Here is a 20,333-nt window from a genome sequence, read left to right as displayed (position 1 = left end):
CTCTTAGATAGCAAATTCTAGTTCATATCTATTAGATGACTAGTATTAAAAAGTAAATGATAAAAATCCTTCAGTTTTCTGGAATTTTCCCTCACATATCTTTAGACTATCAGAAATTACATCTCACTGTTATGTTACAATTACTGTTGTTTTATAAAAACATTAATATTGAAGTTTATTTTCTATTTATTGCACTGCTCTGAGTCCTGTAAAAATATACAGTTCCAAAACCTACTTCACTGTAACTTTAAAACCGCATCGGAAAATATCACTTAATATCCATAGCTAGAACACGGCTGATTTGTTATGCTTATTTATGAATACAATTATATTTATTTCCCTTTTCTTTACCTCCATTCAGAACAGTATTTAGTTTTAAGTTCTATATTATGCCAACACTAAACATACTTAATTGTGCCATTTGTAGGTGGGCAGAGTTTTCGTGATGTAATTTATCTCAAGCATGTACAGAATATTTAAAGGCATATTTCTTCTGGATTTTAAAAACTTCTTTAATACATAAATATATCTCTGAAAATAACTTCTTTTTCCTTAGATTATTATTATAGTGATAAATATTGTAGTTGCAACTGAATTGTGGGCAGGTGGCATTGAATAAATGATTAGCTGAATATTTTAAAATTTTGATTAGATTTCTTCCTGTGAAGAAAAGCATTCCATAAATCTGAAATTAATTCATCACTGGGAATAGTTATCATTCACTGAATCACTAACATCAGTTAGAGATCAAAACAGTACAGAGTGAGCATTTTTTCCAAATCAAAATTAAGGACTACATTGCCTTTAAAAAAGGGATTGCAATGTTAGAGTCCCAAAATTTTGCGATTTTCCTTTTATGATATTCTGGACAAATATTTTGTTTGGAGGAGTTGTTTTGTTGCTCTTTTATCATACATATTACCAAGGCACCTGGACTTGTTACCACCATGGAGTTGTCAGACACTTAAAGCTTCCTACCCATTTTGCTTCTGGTGCAGAATAACAAGCCAGGTGCTAATTTAGCACATCCATTTTGTTCTGTGGTTGAGTGATTCTGGTTGGCTTGCCATATTAACAATCAAAAGCTTTCAGCTATTCCAGACAAAAAATTCACCTATGCTGCAGATCTTACCTCTGAATTTGTACATCCATCTGCATCTAGGTTATATTTCTTTCTAGACACAAAATCACACATTCCTTTAAGGACACTTCAGATTTCCCAAGGGTATCCATATAGCCTCTCTAAGTGGGGTATTTCAAAGGTAGATAATCTGGCAGGGGTTCAAATCACAGATAAAGACACAGAATTTAAGTGACAGCAGGGTAGCTGCCTGAGGTAGATGTCTTCATCTATGAATTGAATTGCATCTTATGTGTTACAAGTCAACAATGAACTCCACTGAGAATCTTAAACAGAAGAGACACTTTCAGAATCTAAGAGCCCAAATATGCTTTTATCCTGCTTCTGCAGCTTTTCTGGCCCTTATCCCACTGTCAAGGGCAAAGAGACAAATAATTTCCTAAATGGATAGAGCAAAAATACAGAGCGCTGGGCTAAGCCAGCATCATCTTGTGCCATCGTCATAGCAGGTACTATGAAGTAGTTTCTGAGCAGTTGCTCAGAGATCTGCAAATGCAGCTCACTGATCTGCCAAGTAGCAGAAGGGTTTAAAATTATCATTTTATGGTCATCAAGCTATAATTTTTTTCTCTTGTTATACTACCCGGTAGTACCCAGTGGTAGCCTTTTTGTAGATGAGTCGTTTGTATCTTTTAATATTTTGTACATTCTTTCATTAAATCTTTCTCAGATAAAGTGTGTTTATATGAAATACTGACACTTCAGGATATTTATACTGTCTAGCTAAAGCAGATAATCTGAGAAATAGTCAGTTTGGAAAAAACAGATTTTTCTAATCCCCCTGTGTAATAGCTATCAGTGTTGAATTAAGTTATGAAAATTAAAATATTCCATTTTCAAGAAAGCTTCTAAGTGCTCTGATAGCTTGTGTCCTTTATTTCCTGTCTTCAGTCTCAAAATGTGATGAATTCAATTCTCTATCTCAAAAGGTTTAATTTTCATTCAGAAACCTCTAAATGGTCTAACTCACTACATTGTGAGTAATAGTATGCAATATTTTCAAGTCACAGCAGGTTTTTTTTGAAGTCCATGGAAAACAGCCAAAAGTATCTGGAAGAACAACTTGTATTGGAGGGAAGAAAAAAAAAAGGAAGACTCAAAGCTAACTTCTCCCTAACAAGAATATATTGATAAGGTGGAGATTGGTCACAGGTTGGACTTGGAGGTCTTTTGTAACCTGAATGAATCTGTGAATACGACTGCAATATTTGTTACTTTTATTTTATATTAATAAACTACCAAAAAAATGGTCACAATGCCTACAGGGTAGAAAAAAATACTGTCACAATAACTGTCTAATGTCTACAAAGAATATTACTAGTCAAAAAGACAAAACTGAAATGCTTTTTTTTTTTAAATCTTCAGAAACCAAAATACAACAGTTATTTAAAATGGTCACAGGGTAAAATGAGGAAAAGTAAGAAACTGTTGGGTTACATGAATATATTTCACTTTATTCAATTTCAGTTTTAGTCCAATTACCTCAAAATGATAAAGCAGGTAGCAGAAAGGTCCTTGCATTATTAGCAATTATTTTAGACAGTATGCAGATGAGAGATAAGGTCTAAAAAGATGCAAACAGGTCAAACATCAGGTCTTTAAAAAAAAAATAAATAAGCAGGGTTGTAGAGATTTACAGATCATTGATTTTCAGTAGAATTTCTGGTAAATTTGTAGAACATTCAATAGACAAGTCAGACTAGAAATCTGACCTAAAGGAAATATATAATGATAAATAGAAACAATTTTAGAGAGGAGTGAATGACCTTATGATCTGCAAGATGTTATATTTCCCAAGGAGAAGTTCAACATTCCTATTTTGTCTTAGAGTTTCATCTATTTAATGAAGACATTTCATACTCCCCTTACTATTTGTGTGTGCTCTTGCTATTTGATTTGGATGTGCTGTTCATTACATACAGTATTAGTCAGGTCTCTCATACTATGTATTGTTCTGTCTTTTTTTAACTCTTGTTTCTCTTCAGAAAGAATATTCTGCAGAGAACTGAATATTCTGCAGTTACTTAGAGACAACTTTGGATTTTCATAAAACATGTAGTGACCAAAAATGTAACAATAACCTTGCAGCCTGGTTTAGTCAACAGAGACAATACAAATTTTCCCACTGATTTTGTATGGAAATGTAATTCCCAGACTTCTTCAGTAAGCCTCAGCTTCCAAAAGGTATATGTTCAGCTTTGTAAATTATTTCATTTGTAAAAAATAACTGCATCACTGAAAGCTAAAAATTACAAGGTTAAGGATAATGCTGAAAACTTGGAAAATTCTCTTAGGATTTAGTACTATTCAGGTTGCATTCCTCATGAGTAATAAAAATTGATAAGCTTTCTATTATCATTCATGCTTTGTAGTACACAAAATATTTTAGAGTTATAAATAATTCATTTGCCTGAGCTGGACATTTGAGCTTGTCAATGAAAGTTTAGTTGATAAATGTGGCTATAAGAAGAAGTTAACATAGTGTGGCTATTTATTGATGTCAGAAAGAACGATTCCTGGACAATAGAGGAAAACATGCAAAGGAAAGATAATGCAGTAAATCTGGTACTAAAAACAATATATAATTATTTGTAATTTTATCTACTATTTACTTTAAACATACTTAATTTAATAATCTAATTTAAAATTTATCCATTTTTATATGTCCATTTATATTTATTTAATAGTTATATATTTTATTTTGTATTGTTTATGTATGTTTAAAATGCATTTATAGTATTATGCTTTTAGCCACTATAGAAGCAAAATAAACGTGTTAACTTAAAGCTCAAACAACCTTCAAGAAGCAAAGAAGCACATTTCACCCACGTGTATTGCTCATAACTGCTGAAATTATGAACAGTTGTGTCCAATCAGAACAAAGGTCTGTTTAGCCATGTAATTTCTGAGTCTCAAAAAGATAATATGTGGTAGAGATAGTAGGAGGAAAAGCAGAGGTTTGCTCTTGAGCTTTGTGGCCTTGTATAGAAGTAGCATGGACAGTGCTGTCTGCTGCAACTTTTATACAACTTTCACATATATCTATTTTCATTCTTGGGGTTGCACTGTCAAGATGCACCAGGAAGACAGACTGCATGAAGAATGTATTCTATCCATTGCAGACGTGGCAGGCAACATTTTGAATATAATGAACTTGATATACCATACCAATGGCAGACTTGTCAGTGCTGGGTTAGTGGTTGGACTTGATGATCTTAGAGGCTTTTACAACCATAATGACTGTATGATTATATGAAGTTTCTAGAAGTAAAATCTGCCTGGGAGGGCAGAACTTTTCTGTGAGCTTCCATTTGACCAGGTCCTAAACCTGTAATATCACTAACCTTTTGTGGATATTAGTGGATCCATAGATCATGAAGAAGGAAGTGTCACACTTCCACCATACCTGCTGTTTGATTCAGATGGTTCTACCTAATTTCCTCTTATGTGTGGCTTATTCCTTAATAACTTAAGTTGACAGCTGGTGTTATTTACTCTTAAAAAGGATAACAAATATGTGCATTGCTTCTTCTGGCCTAGCGTTTGCTCCAGCTTCCCTCGTCTGAGTAGGCAATCATTCAAACTTGGAAACCTCGAAGATCAACCTCTCTTAGAAGCAGTAGCTTTCTGACATCTCTACAGCATGGCCATCAGCTGTTGACAGACCCCACTAGGGTTTTTTTTTACCTTCTACTTTCACACATTTTAGATATAATGAAGATGGTCCTTCCCTTCCTCAGCAAATGGAACACAGAATATGTTCTGATTGCTGTGCATCTTTCTTTGTGTAGATGTCTTGCTCTCAGCTGAAAGTTCTCTTTTTTCAGATTCATCAATGCTTCTTCTATTCAGCTGCTATGAGTCCTTCGTGTTATTGCACTTGTATTCAGTGAAATATTTTTGAGACCTCTGGTGGCCAAAATATTATAATATCTAACTTTCCTATTAATATTACTATGAATATTAACAAAAATTTAGGTGTATATTTCACAAATATTGATTTTAGACCCAGCTGGGGGTTGAATCTTTATGAAAAATGCTTTATCTCTTTTATCTCCAATCTCAGAAGCATCAACACATTCTCATAAAAGTAACTTTCTTTGTCATCTACCTAAACTCTGCACTTAATAAATGTATAAATAACCCATTTTCATTGAAGAACCAGAAGAAAGTACACTGAACTTCATTATGTTTTGCATTTACAAGGGTCATAAATTTGTGGTAATTCCGTTTGAATTCTAGTCCCTATATTTAATTTCAGGTTGTTGATTTCTTATCTATGTCTGAATTTGTTATCTGCCAGGTGGACACAGAAGGTGATTTAGAAATCAGACACAACTGCTAGTGTTCATCTAAATTGGATATAAGTACAGAAAATATCTTTGTCAATAGAAGAAGAGAAAAAAATATAATTTTGTGTGTATTTAGTATTGTTGACAGTTTCAACTTTTGTTTCATTATGTTGAGAATGAATGGAAATTCATTGTAGGTGTTGGAAACAAGCCAGAAGACCAGGCAAAGCAAATGTTTGCTTTACCCTGATTTTAACATTTATGTTACTTTCATTACTGTTGATAGAGTGGGAGTGGAGCATTTTACTGACAAGAAAGAAAGAGCGTATGATCTTAAGTCCCAAATATATTTTGTGTGCTAAGTGAGTATGAGCAATATTAAATATTCTTCAAAATCCAAAAACTAAGTTTAAAGTGATGTTTGGGTAGAAATTGTAGCAAAAAAACCCACAAAAAAACTGAGGAAGATTATTAATTTTAGTTTATCTATCTTGTCTCCACAGTAATGACTGTCTACATTAATTCTATTATTACCTCCTATTATATAATTTTGTGGAAAAGGAGATGAAAGGGAGATGAACTATGTGGGAAATACTGAGGAAAATAAAAGAACCTCAAACCTGAATATTGTTTCCCAAAACAAAAATATAGGGTACAGTGTATCATAAAGCACAATATGCACATCCACAGAATTACTTGAGATTCAGTCTGCTGGTAGGGGAAATTCAAGATGGCCAGCAAGCTCTAATCACTGTATATGCTCTCCAAACAGCAAAAAAAACCCAAACAAAATAATACAAAGAAACAAAAAAACAAACCAAAAAACCCTCACCTGAACTGCCTGTGCACACTTACGTCATGCAGAAAATGTGGTCTAATTGCTAACCACCAACAACAGTTTAATTGAAATTACCTTTCAAAATATAATTTAGAAGATAGCTTTTACATGATTTTCTGGACTGAAGTATGTATTATTCAAGCAGATATGACTTGCTGAAAATAGTGATTGCTCTACAAGTTTGAACTAATAATTTCAAAAGATGTCTTTTGTTCATGCATGATATTCTGTAACATGATACATCATTTTTGTTTGTAGTACAGTTAAGGATTCAGACACTGTATGAGATGTATATGGTTGCTATGTTGTTGGAACACAGCAATTTGCTTTACAGCTAGGAAGATAATACACTGATATACTGCAAATGCAACTGCTTGATCTTATTTCAACTGGGAAATGAAAATGTAATGAAACAGAATTCCATTTTGATAGCATTGATTACTCTGTAGGCAGTTTAACTTTTCAAAACCAGTTTTATAACATTCTCATCTGGTTCTACGTCAAAGAGACAGATTTAACACATATTATGTTTTGTTAGTAATCTCTCAAGTGGCTTGAATACACTAACCACTGTTGCAGCAATAAGTAAGTAATACCGCGCACTGTTAAGTCCGGAGTGCAACATAAAGTGAAAGCCCATTTATTTTAGAATAAAAAAATATATTTACCTCCTGTAATGATATATTGGACTAGCTGAATTCTAGGTGTACTTTTATATAATGTGATGCTGAAGCAGCACAAATGCTGGACATCTGAAACATATGTATTTCTTTGTCGAAGCTCCAGATTATTGTTCTTTAAGTCATTCTTCACGAAAACCTATATAACCCTAAATACACTGCAAGTTTTAAAAAGGAGTTATCAAAACACAGGCTGTCATTTGCAGTGATATATAAAGAGTAATAATGTGGCAGGTCTTTTTTTGATTTCTGACACATTTTCTGTTAGGAGCAACAACGTTGATGGGTGTAAAATAGCAGCATACAGTACTTATTATGCCACTTACTTTTAGGTACCTAAGCAATCATTAGCTCTTAAATAAAGATAAAACTATTAAGTATTAAGTTATTTGAGATTATCCTTTGGATTCCTGAACCATAAGTATGGTTGCAGGACAAGGACATCTCTAACATTCTGTATTTGGTTTGTGTGGAAAGGTTCTGGTAGTGTGTCCAACAGAGCCAATGCCAACCGGCTCAAAGATGGACCCATTGCTGGCCATGGCCCAGCCAGTCAGACATGGTAGCAACACCTCTGTGATAACATATATAAGAAGGGAACAGTTACTGCAGAGAAATATTTGTGGCCAAAGAAGAGAGAAATGAGAATATGAGAGAGAAATGAGAATATGTGAGAGAAACAGCTCTGCAGCACCGAGATCAGTGCAGAAGGAGGGGCAGGAGATTCTTCTGAAGCCTGTGGTGAAAACCATGGTGAAGCAGGCGGTCCCCATTCAGTCCATGGAGGTCCATGTGGTAGCAGAGATCCATCTGCACCCTGTGGCAAGCCTGTGCTGGAGCAGGCTCCTGGCAGGACCTGTGGAGAGAGGAGCCCATGCTAGAGCAGGTTTACTGGTAGGGCTTTTGACTTTGTGGGAGACCCACCCTGGAACAGCCTGTTCCTGAAGGACTGTACTCCAAGGGAGGGACCCACACTGAAGCCATTTGTGAAGAACTGCAGCCCATGGGAAGGACTCATGTTGGAGAAGTTTGTGAAGGACTATCTCCCATGGGAGGGACCCCACGCTGGAGCAGAGTTAGGACTCTTCTCTCTGGGGAGGAAGAAGCAGCAGAAATAACATGTATTGAACTGGCCATAACCCTCATTCCCTGTCTCCCTGCACTGCTATAGGGAATGAAGTAGAGAACTGGGAATAGAGTCCACTGTGGTAGACTCCTTCCTTTGCAACCCATTGCTGTTAAAAAACCAGTCTCCTGGGCCATGATAATAAACACTGGTTGTATTGTATCTTTTCTTTTTTCCTAATGAGTTGAGTGGAGCACTTTGAAATTTACTTCTACAACAGAATTCTTACCTATGCTTTTCAATAACAGTTCAAAATGCAGCCCTTGCGAAGTGCAATGCAGTGTATTCTAAGGCCTTAGAATGGAATAAAATTTAGAAAATGACTGAAAACTAAACTTGTGCAGAAAAAGAAATATACAATTCCAGAAGGGCTTTGAGATTTTCAAATCAAACTTTTGACTAAATCAGGAAAAATGATTGCTTATGACTTTTCCCCAAAGTGATATATTTTGGGTAATTTTTAATATGGTTTTCATAAGTTTTGTATTAAATTAATGCCTTTTAATTGTATGCCTTTTAAATATTTCAAAATTAAGAACAAATATTTCCAAACCAAAAATAAACACTATTCTAAAAGTGTATCAAAAATTGAATGTTTTGATAATATCAGAACTTATTTAAATTCTGAAAAAAATTCAACAGAAGCAGTAAGGAAATATATAGCAAAGAATAAGATCTAAATGTTTATGCTATTTGATTTTGAACCTTTTAGTCTATGATTTTATTAGGGCAACATGAACAACTCAGTAACAGGCTCTTTTTTTTTCTCCCTCCAAAAGACACAGTGGTAAAATATCAGTGGTACACAGAGAGGGCACAAATGTTATTCCAGTTATAAATAAGTGGTTAAATACCAGCATGAATTCTTATTTCAAATATGAAGCTACCATTTATTTTGTCATAAATAATATTAGCTTCAACTCTGATGGTATCTTGAACATCTTCCTTCAAACCATGAGGTCATGACATTTCTGGAAGCACTTATATTCAACAAGAAAACATTTATCTTTTTAGCCTCTGCTAGTCTTCCCATTCTGAACCACGAGAAGCATTCTGGAATAAATATTTTTGTGCAATGGTATTTAAAGAGGATTGCACCTTGGTTTTACTGTCATGAACAGTGTTTACTCATGACTTATCATATATCATTTTGAGCATTGAATCATAGCCGTGTGTAAATTAACAGTGGATCACATAACCTTCAGAAGTCATCTATAAAAGGTCATCTATAATTTCTACAAGTATTTTTAAAAGTCTATAATTTATTATAATTTCTCCCTCTTTCAAATGAATTAAAGAGTAATGTAGTAATTTAATGCAGTTCTTAGAGTAATTTATGTGGTTATCCCATTTTCATAAAGTAACTGGATAGAGTCAACAGCAGTATGGTTTATTTTTTTAGTGTAATTATTCTGCAGAAAAATATATAAGCTTAACTTATATGCAAACTAAGGAGTAAAATTGAAAAAAATTGATAAATTGACCTCTAATGTCCTTATGTGTTTCTGTTGCTGAACAGATACACAACAGCCTGTTGAACTCACTAGAGGTCTGATAAAGCCTTTTCTCACTGAGTTTCGTAAAATAAGCACTCATATAAAAAGTAAATATTAATGTGTTTTTAATAGCTTTTTAAAAAGATATCTTTACCTGTGACATAATGAAAGAGAATAGAGTGTCCTACTAAACTGTATTGTTAACATGCATCACTAGCTAAATGATTGCATTTTAAACAAATAATTCAAATGTGCCTAGGGGGCACCCCTATCGAGGGCATCATCACTGACCTTTGGAAGATATTTAAGAGTAATGGATGAATTCTGTAAGACAGATATTTATGAATATATATTGTGATACATTTACCTGATAGACTATTAATTAGACTTCATTATACCTTTTTATTAGTAAGCATTCTGGAATGTTTGTGAGGTGTAGCATTTATCCCGTGGCTGACATTTGATTATCTGAAATCTGCCCCATCTGTCTTAACAAAAATTTCATATTTTTTCAAAACAAAGCCAACAACCTGTTTATCGCATTTTTTAAAAAGTACAATTGTACAGAGAGGGGAGGAAAAATACCACTTTACACACTTACAACAGAATAAACATGTCTAATTTCGGCAAAATGGGGCATCACAACTATTTTTATAGTTCCTTTTCATTTTCTTTTTACTTTCATAAATTAAAGATAGCCAGAAATTTTTTACAGTACAAACATAAGGTCATGTGAAAGAGGAATTGTTGTTTTGATTTCTTAGCTGATTCTGCAAATTAAGGGCTGTTATGACAGTGCCTTATCGAAAATTAGCTATTACAGTTTTTTAATTTTATTACATATTTTGATAATGTATATTTGCATATTAACCTGAAAACTTCTATATTAGAGAAGCAGGAGGATTTACAAACCTATAAACCAGATTGTTAAACTGAAATGACATACATGGTTTTCTTCGTCCATAAGGCCTTCCCCATAATTTTTGCCCATATAGATTGCTTCCAGGTGTACATTACAATTCAAATTAGGGGTCAGTGAGAAAATTTCAGATAATTATTCCCTGAAACTTTTTATCTTGCCTTACATCTTGTTGTGCCATATGCAGTTCATTGCTTTTCAACACCATTTTCAGAAAGAATTTAGTAGACAAAACACTGAAGAGTAAGGATAAGACCAGTAAATTTAAAAGCATAATAAATTTAAAAGAGTTTTGATATCTGCAAACTTTTTTATTGGAGTTAGATCAATTCTATATGTCTGTCTAATTCAGAGTTATTTTAGAGTTTTTGATCTTTGAGATATTTGGGAATATTGTTTCATAATATCTCAGTTCATCTTTTTTGGTATCTTGATTTTTTTATTTTGTTTTGTTATTCCTCTGTTTAAGTTTGAAGTAGAGCTGAATGAAAAATACCTTTTTCTACTGTTTTGCTTTGTTTGTCTTTATGGAATAGGCTAACGTGTTATCTTTTATTTTTCCATTGACAAGAAACTGCAATTTAAACTGAACAAACCCCAGAAAGCTCTGTCTGAATTGGCATTTCAAGATCTCAGTGTTTAAGTACATTCTAAATTTTAGTGTTGAATTCCACACAACTCTGAAATAGGTGTTTTTCATAATTACTTTACCTTATATCCTGATATGAAATAGTGAAATAGTCACTCTGCAAATTATTTTAACGGTATTTTATAATGCAAATTATCTATCAGGCTTACGGAAAGCCCGGTATTTTGTCAAAGCCTCATGGAGTCAATATGTTTTGGATATTCCATATGTGCTGATGTTTACTTTCATTCTTACAAAATATCTTAGATGAAACAATAACTTACTTGATTTCAGGAGCTGATGCTGTGGAGGCTCAGTGTAAGAGATTTGAAGTGAGAGCAAGTGAAGGTGGAAAAGTATTGTTTTCTGCAGATGAAGATGAGATTGTCATTGGAGCTGACAGACTGAAAGTAACAGGTATGGTAATGATAAAGTGTCTAAATAGATGTAAACAGTATATATTTTTTTAATATTTTTAGTAATAATTAAAGAACTAATCTTGTACAAAATTTTAATCCCTTGTAGAGGAAAAATTCTTCTCATCATCAGTGATTGATTGACCAACCAAAAGATGCTGCATAATCTAAAAATCAATTCCTCTAAAGGGAGAGATGAATTTAAAGTCTGCAGGATCAACTGTGATACAAATCACACTTACCATTGTAATTTGGCTTTTATATGTTACCATTAAGCATTGTTTTGTAGTACCTATGCCATTTGTTCAGGTAATGCTCCTTCACAATAATAAGACCTATTGTCATATACTATGACCTTTGTTTTTTCTATATATACAAAGTATCAAGTCTAACTTCTATCTGAATTAACAGTATGTACTCTGCTTTACTTCATGAGGCTGAGCTGAGCCATTGTAAATAGAAATCTTGTCTTGACTTGAGCATTTGTTCAAGAAAGTAAGAAAAATAGTTGTCATTACTGGAAAAGCAAAAGTCACACATGCAAACAAAGTGAAAAAAGAATCCATTCACTTCTTTCCATGGGCAGTCAGCTGTTCAGCCATCCCTAGGAAAGCAGAATCCATCATGTGTACTGTGAAAAAAGAGAATCATACTGAATTCTGCTAAGGTTCAAACTCAGTCATAATATTAAATGCTGAGAAATTTAATCTTAAATATAAAACTGACATAAGAGATTTCAAAGTATATATCAAAAGTTGAAAAATAAAACATCTTACAAATGACACTAAGAATTAGATTTCCTACCACTGAGAAATGTGATCATAAGTTTTAGTTGTCATGGTAATTATTTTTTAATCAAACTTTTTGCACCATAAGTACTACTTTTGTCTGAAGATTCTGTGATACCTTTAAATTTTCCAGCAAACGTGAAAAACTGTGAGTCCCTGTGAGCTCCATCAATCAGACTGCATTACTTCACATGACATGAAATGACTGATGGAACCTGGCAAGACATCATAATGTCAAACATCAACCAGAATTTTTTTCTTTAGTTTATTTTTCTCAGGCATGTGTTTTGATTATCATGATGCCTTTGGGGTGAATGTAGGAAAGGAATCATTGAAGAACAAATAAAACAAAAATTGAATATCAAAAAGCAAATATAAGCTGTGCTTATTTGGAAATTAAACTCTCATATGTAGTTATTTAAGTGTGGAACTACAATGAAATTATTTTATTTTCTCATTTTAGAAGAACAAACATCTTTTTAAAAAAATTATCATAAAGCAGTCTAAGAAATTCTCGATTAATAAAAACTTGTTAGATTAAGTGGACAGCTTCTCATTGATTTTTTTTGTAATATTTTTATTTGTAAATTTTTATATAGGCAGCCTATTTCAGGGAGAAAGGTATAGTAGAAACACTGTAGTAATCCAGATATCAATTTATTTCCCAGATAAGAAATATATGGAATCAGTAGTACTTTTTGGTTTAGACATATTGCAACCATATATTTCCCTATTAAGAGTCTGTCACTTTAAAATTAGGCGGTTCGCTGATTTAATTTAAAATACTTATTATTCCTTCCATTGTTACTTTAGCTTTTTTGCTTAACTGTGTTAACTCTTTTCTACTTTATTAGTCAAGGAAAGAATAAAAAAGATTTAACTTTTTGCTTTATTGGACAGATCTGTTAGAATTGCAGCTGACTATGGCCCCTTTGAGCAGAGGTGCTTCCTGCCACCAAGCCTAATGTGTATCACAGAGCTTTGTAGGGAGTGAAGAGAAAGCCTTGATGAATTGAACATATTGTTGAAGAACTGGGAAATAAGCAGGAATAAGGAGCTGATTTTCTGGTGGGCTCACAGGTTCCTTTCTGCACACGGTTAAACCTTTCTCCATCTCTTATATTCGCCCTGTCCTAGTGAATGGACAGCATCTGTAGTATCACAGGGTCTCCTTCACTCTTTCTGCAGTTACAGAGCAAGAGTATCTGCTTGACTTTTACTTCCATTATCTAAATCTTAATTCAAAGTTTCCTGCCCCTTGCCTTTATTTTGTATTTCTTTTAATTGCAAGATGATCTCCGCAAGATACTCTTGTAGCAGAGTTGTATTGGTCACCCTTGTCAATGAGAGTACAAGCATACATTGTGAGGCAGCTTTACCCTGCCAGAGTACTTTTGAGAGAACAGATTAAGAAGGCCTAGGTCGGTATGCATTTTTTTGAGACAGTGCTATGAAAGAAAGTTATAATTCTTACTATAAAAACTTTCATTGTATGTCTCTGATAGCACAGTTTGTCATCCTCTTTTTTCTTAAACCAAACTTGTATCTACCAGCTGTTTAAAAAGTACAAAGGAACGTGAACCTTGTCTAGATATAGTCTAACTACTTCTACTTTTTTTGACAACTCAACCAAGGTTTTTTCTTTGACTTTTGAGGTGGTTTTCTCAGTTAAGGCTAAATACCCATTATCAGAAACTCTTTTTTCCCATTAAATTTATACTGTTTTATCCAAATTATACAAATATTTTGCTTTTTTGATAAGAGTATTTCTCTCTCTATGGTTTTAGAAGGAGAAGAGATAGCAATTTAATTCTCATCTTGTCTCCATGTTCTTCTGATCTGTACACTTCCATCACTTTTCTATAGTGTTCTTTAACCATAATTTTATTTCTGATCCTTTTTCTGAGACCCATAAAAACTATACTGTAACTTGTTTTGTTACAGGTTTTACACGATTGCTAAATCAGTTGTACTTTTAGATGTTGCTTTTCATGTTTATTAATCATGTTTAAAAAAAGGCAAATTAAGTAAGTCTTCCATCAGAAGCTATTGCTGTTCTGCAATCAAATTCAATTACATTTTCTAGATGTAGCGCATAAGCTGTGTCACTTTTTCTAAATAACTCAGTCTAAATTGTTTGAAAAATATTAATTACTCGCCTTTATGGAGAACTAATTTATTTTGTTCCCTATTACTTTCTTAAATGCTGGCTTATTTTCTTTCATCCCTTAATGCTGCATGTCTGGGCATAGGACCTAAAGTCCTTTCTGGATAGAACTGAATTTTTTTATAATGATAATTAATATGTCAGCAATAATATTTTTCCTCTAAAAATAAATAAGAAGCTAATTAGAAAATTGTCAGTTATTGTTTTACCAAGATTTTAATAATAGTTCTATAGAGTTTAACTCCTTCCATAATTTTTGGAAACATAAAACTTTTCAGATACATGGGGTTCCATGTCTGTATTATATGACCTCATACAATTAGATGAAGATCACTTTGTTTCCATCTTTCAAACACAAAAATAGATCTCATTATGGGAAGTGCAATTGTACTAAGGTTTGCACATTGTTGCCAGCAGCAGTAGGAGAAACAAAAAGAAGAGGCATAAAAAACTTGCAGATCATTACAACTTCCTAAGAGCCTTCTGCCTTGTCAAATAGCACAGCTAAGTAGAAAAATGGAAGTCAGAAGAGGACAACATACTTCAGCTGTAATGGAAACTTTCTCAGATTAATAGCAGGATGTGTATAGGTCAAATCTAATTTGACACCAGAACAGTGTCAGGGAAAAATCTGTGAAGGGTTGGAAGTATATTTTTCATTACACCAAAGTATATGCTTACAGTGGGTTCAGCATGGCTTTTGACCAGTCATAAACTTTACTAGATGAAGGATGAGAGCCTTGATGTATCAAGGAAACTTCAGAAGATACCTACATACTTATATTCTGATAATATTCTAATAATAGTCAGAATTAACATGCAGAGGAGTGCATCAGTACTTCAGTTTTGATTTTAAGATTATGATGCAGAACTGTGAGTCTGTAGGTAATTGAAATATAGAGAGGTCTTCCAGAGTAGTTAAAAGGAAATGATAAAATAGAAATATGGCTTATGGCTATAAAAAGGAAATATGACAGAAATATGAGGAAATATATGTGAATTGCAAATTAGGTTGGAAAAGTAGAAATAAAATATTTATAACAAGTACTGAAATGTAGAAAAATAAATTATTATTTTATGTATGTTGTTATTACAGTAGGCGTATATCTAGTGCATTCAGAGACTGAATAGTAATTTCAGTATGAATGGGAAAGAAGATCTTGGATTTGCCACGTTCAGTTGGTGGATTGTCATTCAGGACAGATCGAGTTTGGAGAGTGAAGTGGCACAAGATGAAGGGGAACAATCACTTTAAGCTGGCTTATGCAGCCAAATTATCTGACCACAGTAAACTACTGTATTTGATGTTGTTCTAAAAAGTTAATCCTTTAAGTAGATAGGCCAGATTCTCAGTATCCTGGACACTGCATGAACCAGAATTCTTTTATCATCGTCTCTCAGTAACAAAAATGCATCATATACATAGGATTTCTGTGTTTCCTCAGTAATGTCTACATTAATATGTACTCCAAAATGTACTGGATGAATAAGGTTTCTGACAAGCTTATTTAGATCTCAAGAAAGCACTCAATGTCCAGACTTGTCTGTATGAGAGCTCTGATTGAAAGATAATATTATTGTGGTAATCTAATCACTTGGCAATAGAACAACCTGTCAGGGCATTACTCTGAAGGTACAGCTACAGAACTGATTACAATCATATGCATGTGGGCACTAAGCTGTCTATGAACTGAAAGATGTATAGGCAGACTACAAGTGGTGAGACTAAGTAAATAAATTTCTTATCCAGGACATTGCATAAATACATTTATATCTTCTAGTTAAGGGTAGAATGCACCCAGCCAGCTCAGACTCCAAGCAGTGTGTGCTTACGCCAGCCTCCAGGTGACAGTGGAGATTGTTGGAAGACTAGACTCACTTGAAGATAATAACAACTAATTTGCAAAAGAAAGGTTTTGATTTTTGGCACTTGAACAAAAACATGCCAAGGAACAGAAGAACTGGTCTCAGGAATGTATGTAAAGTGAAATAAGCCTTGGTAACATAATTTTTTTTGGAAAAAGGAATAAACCTAAAAGCAGACAAATATACAAACAGTTCTGTCAGCCCAGGAAAACATGTTCAATTTCTTACAACCATTTTACTGAAAAATACTCATCTACGCTGTTCTGTAGACTGTCACAGAAGAAGCCAGCATATAGTCAGGCAGAAGAAAGGAAAAGAAAGGAAAAAAATAAAACCAGTAAAGTTATACTCTTCTGATGTATAGGGAGAAGAAAATCATCCTCTACCTAGAGAGTTAACCTTTCTATAATCCATATTTTCTGAATACCTCTCTTTAAGTAATCAGCTTCTTTTTTTGCCTCCTTTTTCGTGATAGCATCCTGACATAAGAGGAGACGGATTTCAATCCTTTCCTCTCTTTCTGGGCTGTAATCTATTTAATTCTATTAAATAACGTGGGGTTTTTTGAGTTGATTCTGTGTTTGTCTTAGCTGTTCCTTTGCATAACACAGCCAGCAGTTATCCAAAGTTACTGGAGAGTATTTACCCTGGTCTGGTAAAGAGCAGCATCAATCTAGAACCTGGTTCAAACATACAGAGTGAATCTGATTTTCAGGATAAACTTTTGACATCAGGATTAAACTATTGGGTATTTGTGACCAATGTAAGAATTAATAATTTTAGGAAAACCTACTAATGTCTGCATTATATGATAGTCATATTCCACGTTCCCTGTTGAAGAACTATGCAAAGTCCAGAGTTGCAATTTAAAATACTTCTAGTTTTGAAGTGTTTGAATTGGATGACTCCAGGCAAATCCACAGGACCTATGGAAGGGTCAAAGCTCAGTGGAAAATTACCCCATTATTAATAAGCTGAGATAACCCTTAAATCAAAACAATGCAGCTTGATTAGAAAATAAGCAGTAAACCTTCAGAAGGTTTAGATGCAGGAATTGGGTATTAATTGGGTTCAGATTTTGTAGTAACATTATAATTCTTAAACCTAAGATAAACCTGATACACACATGCCCTCAGGCTTTGTAGTTTTGAAAATGCACATTTAAATTGCAGCAGTCAGACCCATCTCTATTTTCAAGATATAACCGCTCACAGGAGGGAAAGGTGAATCACAAAAGAGCTCCAGCATTACTGTTTTCCTTTTTTTTAATTTTTTTTTCCTTAAAGAATTTCCTTGTGGTTTATTTATGCCTGGAAACAAAATTTTGTTATTGAAGATAAGGATCAGGCTGCACAATACTACAGGATTTCAGTTCAATGAAAAGAGTGTTTGGTTCAAAATACTCTCCCTATAATGATGACACTACAGGCCAAAAATATCTTACTTTGTCCTGGAACAATATTCTTGTTAGATGATAGAAGATGAGATAATTTGGATTTCAATTTGTAAAGCTTTCAGAATAGGAAAAATACTATTATATTTTCAGGAAATATTGCAGGCATCCGACTTTTTGCAAAGAATACACTGATGTACTTCTTACTGTGAGCCATGTAATACATGTCAGAACTGCACTTCATTTTCTCTGAATTCTATCCCAATCCAGTACAAAGTACCTTTTTTATTTTTATCCTACCTTAAGGCAAATTTTTATTCCAACTTTCAGTACAAGCTAACGTATTTAGTAGTCATAAACTGCATGGTGAGATTATATATGCGTTATGTCATGACATACATCATACTTTCCAAATTTACTTATGAAAGAACAGGAAGATCTTGACTCTAAATTTAGGTAGAAAATAGCTCAAATCCTCTCATGAAGGTACTGTTTGAGCACAGGGCAGTCACAGTTTGAAACAAAACCTTACTCAGAGGAAAAGGTAGCAGATCCCCACCAGTAACATCTTGGACTTCACTGTTTTCCCTACATCTATTTATAAAGCAGGTATGCAGGCAAAGCTGTGAAAAACACAGATTCAAATAATGTCTGCTCTGCAATACATTTCAAAGCTTATTCATAGCAGACTCCTATAAGCTAGGAATAATTTCACACACAGGAAATGACTCCAGAAAAAAATTATTTCACCCACGAAAATATGGCCTGCAGCTTTCAGCCTACATTGTGAATTTAAATTCCTATCCTCACTGTGGCTAATGATGAGTTTACATTTCACAGTGTCTGACAGCATTAAATTCAGCACACCAAGACACAAACATAATAAGCCATCATTTTGGCTGTGGAAAAATATCATCAATGTATATAGGCCATTGTATTTGAGTTAAAAGTGTATAACAATGTAGCTTTGCTCAAGATTCAGAAAGTACAGAAGTGTGTATGTGTTATAAAGATTAAGAAATATAGATAGAAATGTTTAAGAATTCAGATTAGGAATCCAGAAGTAAGAGTGGCAAAAGTCAACATGTATTCTATAGAAGACATGAAATTATATGTGGTAAGAGTTATCTCATAATAAGAGAATGAAGCAAAAACTTGAATATCGAGGCAAAACTGTATAACTGCTCTGAGATTCAAAAGGCAAATGGATTTATACTTCATGGGTATTGATGAAAGGGCAAAGAACCTATGTGGTGATGTTGACCACCAAACTAAAAAGATTAAACAGATAAAGCTTTTTATAAAGAAAAATAATCATCTAATGCACAGGGATTAGTGACAATATTTTGGAATATTGGAACTAACAAAAAAAACTCCCAAGCCTTTTTAAAGAAAGAATAGTGAAACTCTGAAATAGTTTGGCTGTAGAGAATGTAGAATTTCCTTCATTTCCTTCTTCAGAGCTAATTATATCATCTGTTGAAGATAAACTGATTTGGTCCTGATTTGGTTTGGAACTTAATGATCACAGCAAGGAGTAAGCCTTAGAGGAGATCAGATATTTTCTTTTTATGTCTAGTCACAAGCCAAGTACTATAAATTCAATAAAATGTGTTCTTTCTAACCTTAGTTCTTAGTCTTTCTCATTGTAGTTTTATCTTCCCTGTAGTTTTATTTATATTCTTTAAAGGGTTTTATTACCTATAATACATTGGTTAGAATGAAAAAGCATGTGGGTAGCATGTCCAAGAAAACAGAGATCAGTATATGCATTTGCAACTAGGTCTCCATTTTGATCTCTTAACTAACTACTCATGAAATCTGTCATTTTGACTTTTATGTAAAAGTATTTCTGTTCAAGCTAAACGTAGGATTCCTTTTTTCTCTTTTACAAAGTAAAAGAAAAATTATAGCAATTTTTTTCTTACATTTTTACTTTTCATTGTGCACTGCAGTCTGTCTGTAAATCCTGAGCAAGACACAGGATGATGGGACATTATGAGAGAGATGGAATACCCTCTGCTACAGAAGGAAGGGCATGCATCCTCAACCAAGGTCCAGCAAGTAGTGTTTGTCCAGCAAGAGAACCAGCACCTACTTTCTTGGCTTTCTCTGCTGGCTTTCAGCATGTGCTTTCAGAGACAGGCAAGCCATGTACCAGCTCTACTCTCTGCACTCCTTCACATTCACTTAACACTTTTGCTCGGGTTTGTTCCAGGGAAGTCCTTCAGTTCTCATCCCTTCCACATGGCAGTTGACGAGTCACAAGCTGACCAGTGACTGGTTAACAAGTTTATTCCTTTACTTCATGAATACTTTTGTTTCTTGAAAGACATGTCTTTAATATAAGCACAAGTCTTTTGGATGCAGTGGAACTTCATTATGTATTACCTCTTCTATTCAAAATTCTCCCATCTACCAGCCAAACCAGTTTTTCCCAGCAGGCACTTCTCTAGGGATAAGCTTCCTTTTTCTGAGGTCTGATCATCAGACAAGAATCTTGAATAAGTCTCAGTAGTATACTGTATGTGATTGCAAACAAGTTTTCCTTTTACTTGAAATCTAACTAGACGCAATCTAGCA

General features: G+C 33.8%; 1 protein-coding gene across 2 annotated transcripts in view; it reads left to right on the top strand.

The window, feature by feature from the left end:
• SGCZ (sarcoglycan zeta) overlaps positions 1–20,333 on the top strand; it is a 427,442-nt gene that overhangs the window by 366,030 nt on the left and 41,079 nt on the right. For both annotated transcript variants that reach the window (XM_032686604.1, XM_032686605.1), the window contains one exon: positions 11,415–11,537. In XM_032686604.1, the coding sequence (XP_032542495.1) occupies positions 11,415–11,537 (123 nt within the window). The remainder of the gene's footprint in view (positions 1–11,414; positions 11,538–20,333) is intronic.

The sequence above is a fragment of the Chiroxiphia lanceolata genome, chromosome 4 (assembly GCF_009829145.1).
Source record: "Chiroxiphia lanceolata isolate bChiLan1 chromosome 4, bChiLan1.pri, whole genome shotgun sequence".
Lineage (NCBI taxonomy): Eukaryota > Metazoa > Chordata > Aves > Passeriformes > Pipridae > Chiroxiphia > Chiroxiphia lanceolata.
The sequence above is the reverse complement of the archived record's forward strand: the minus strand, read 5'-3'. Positions and strand labels throughout refer to the sequence as shown.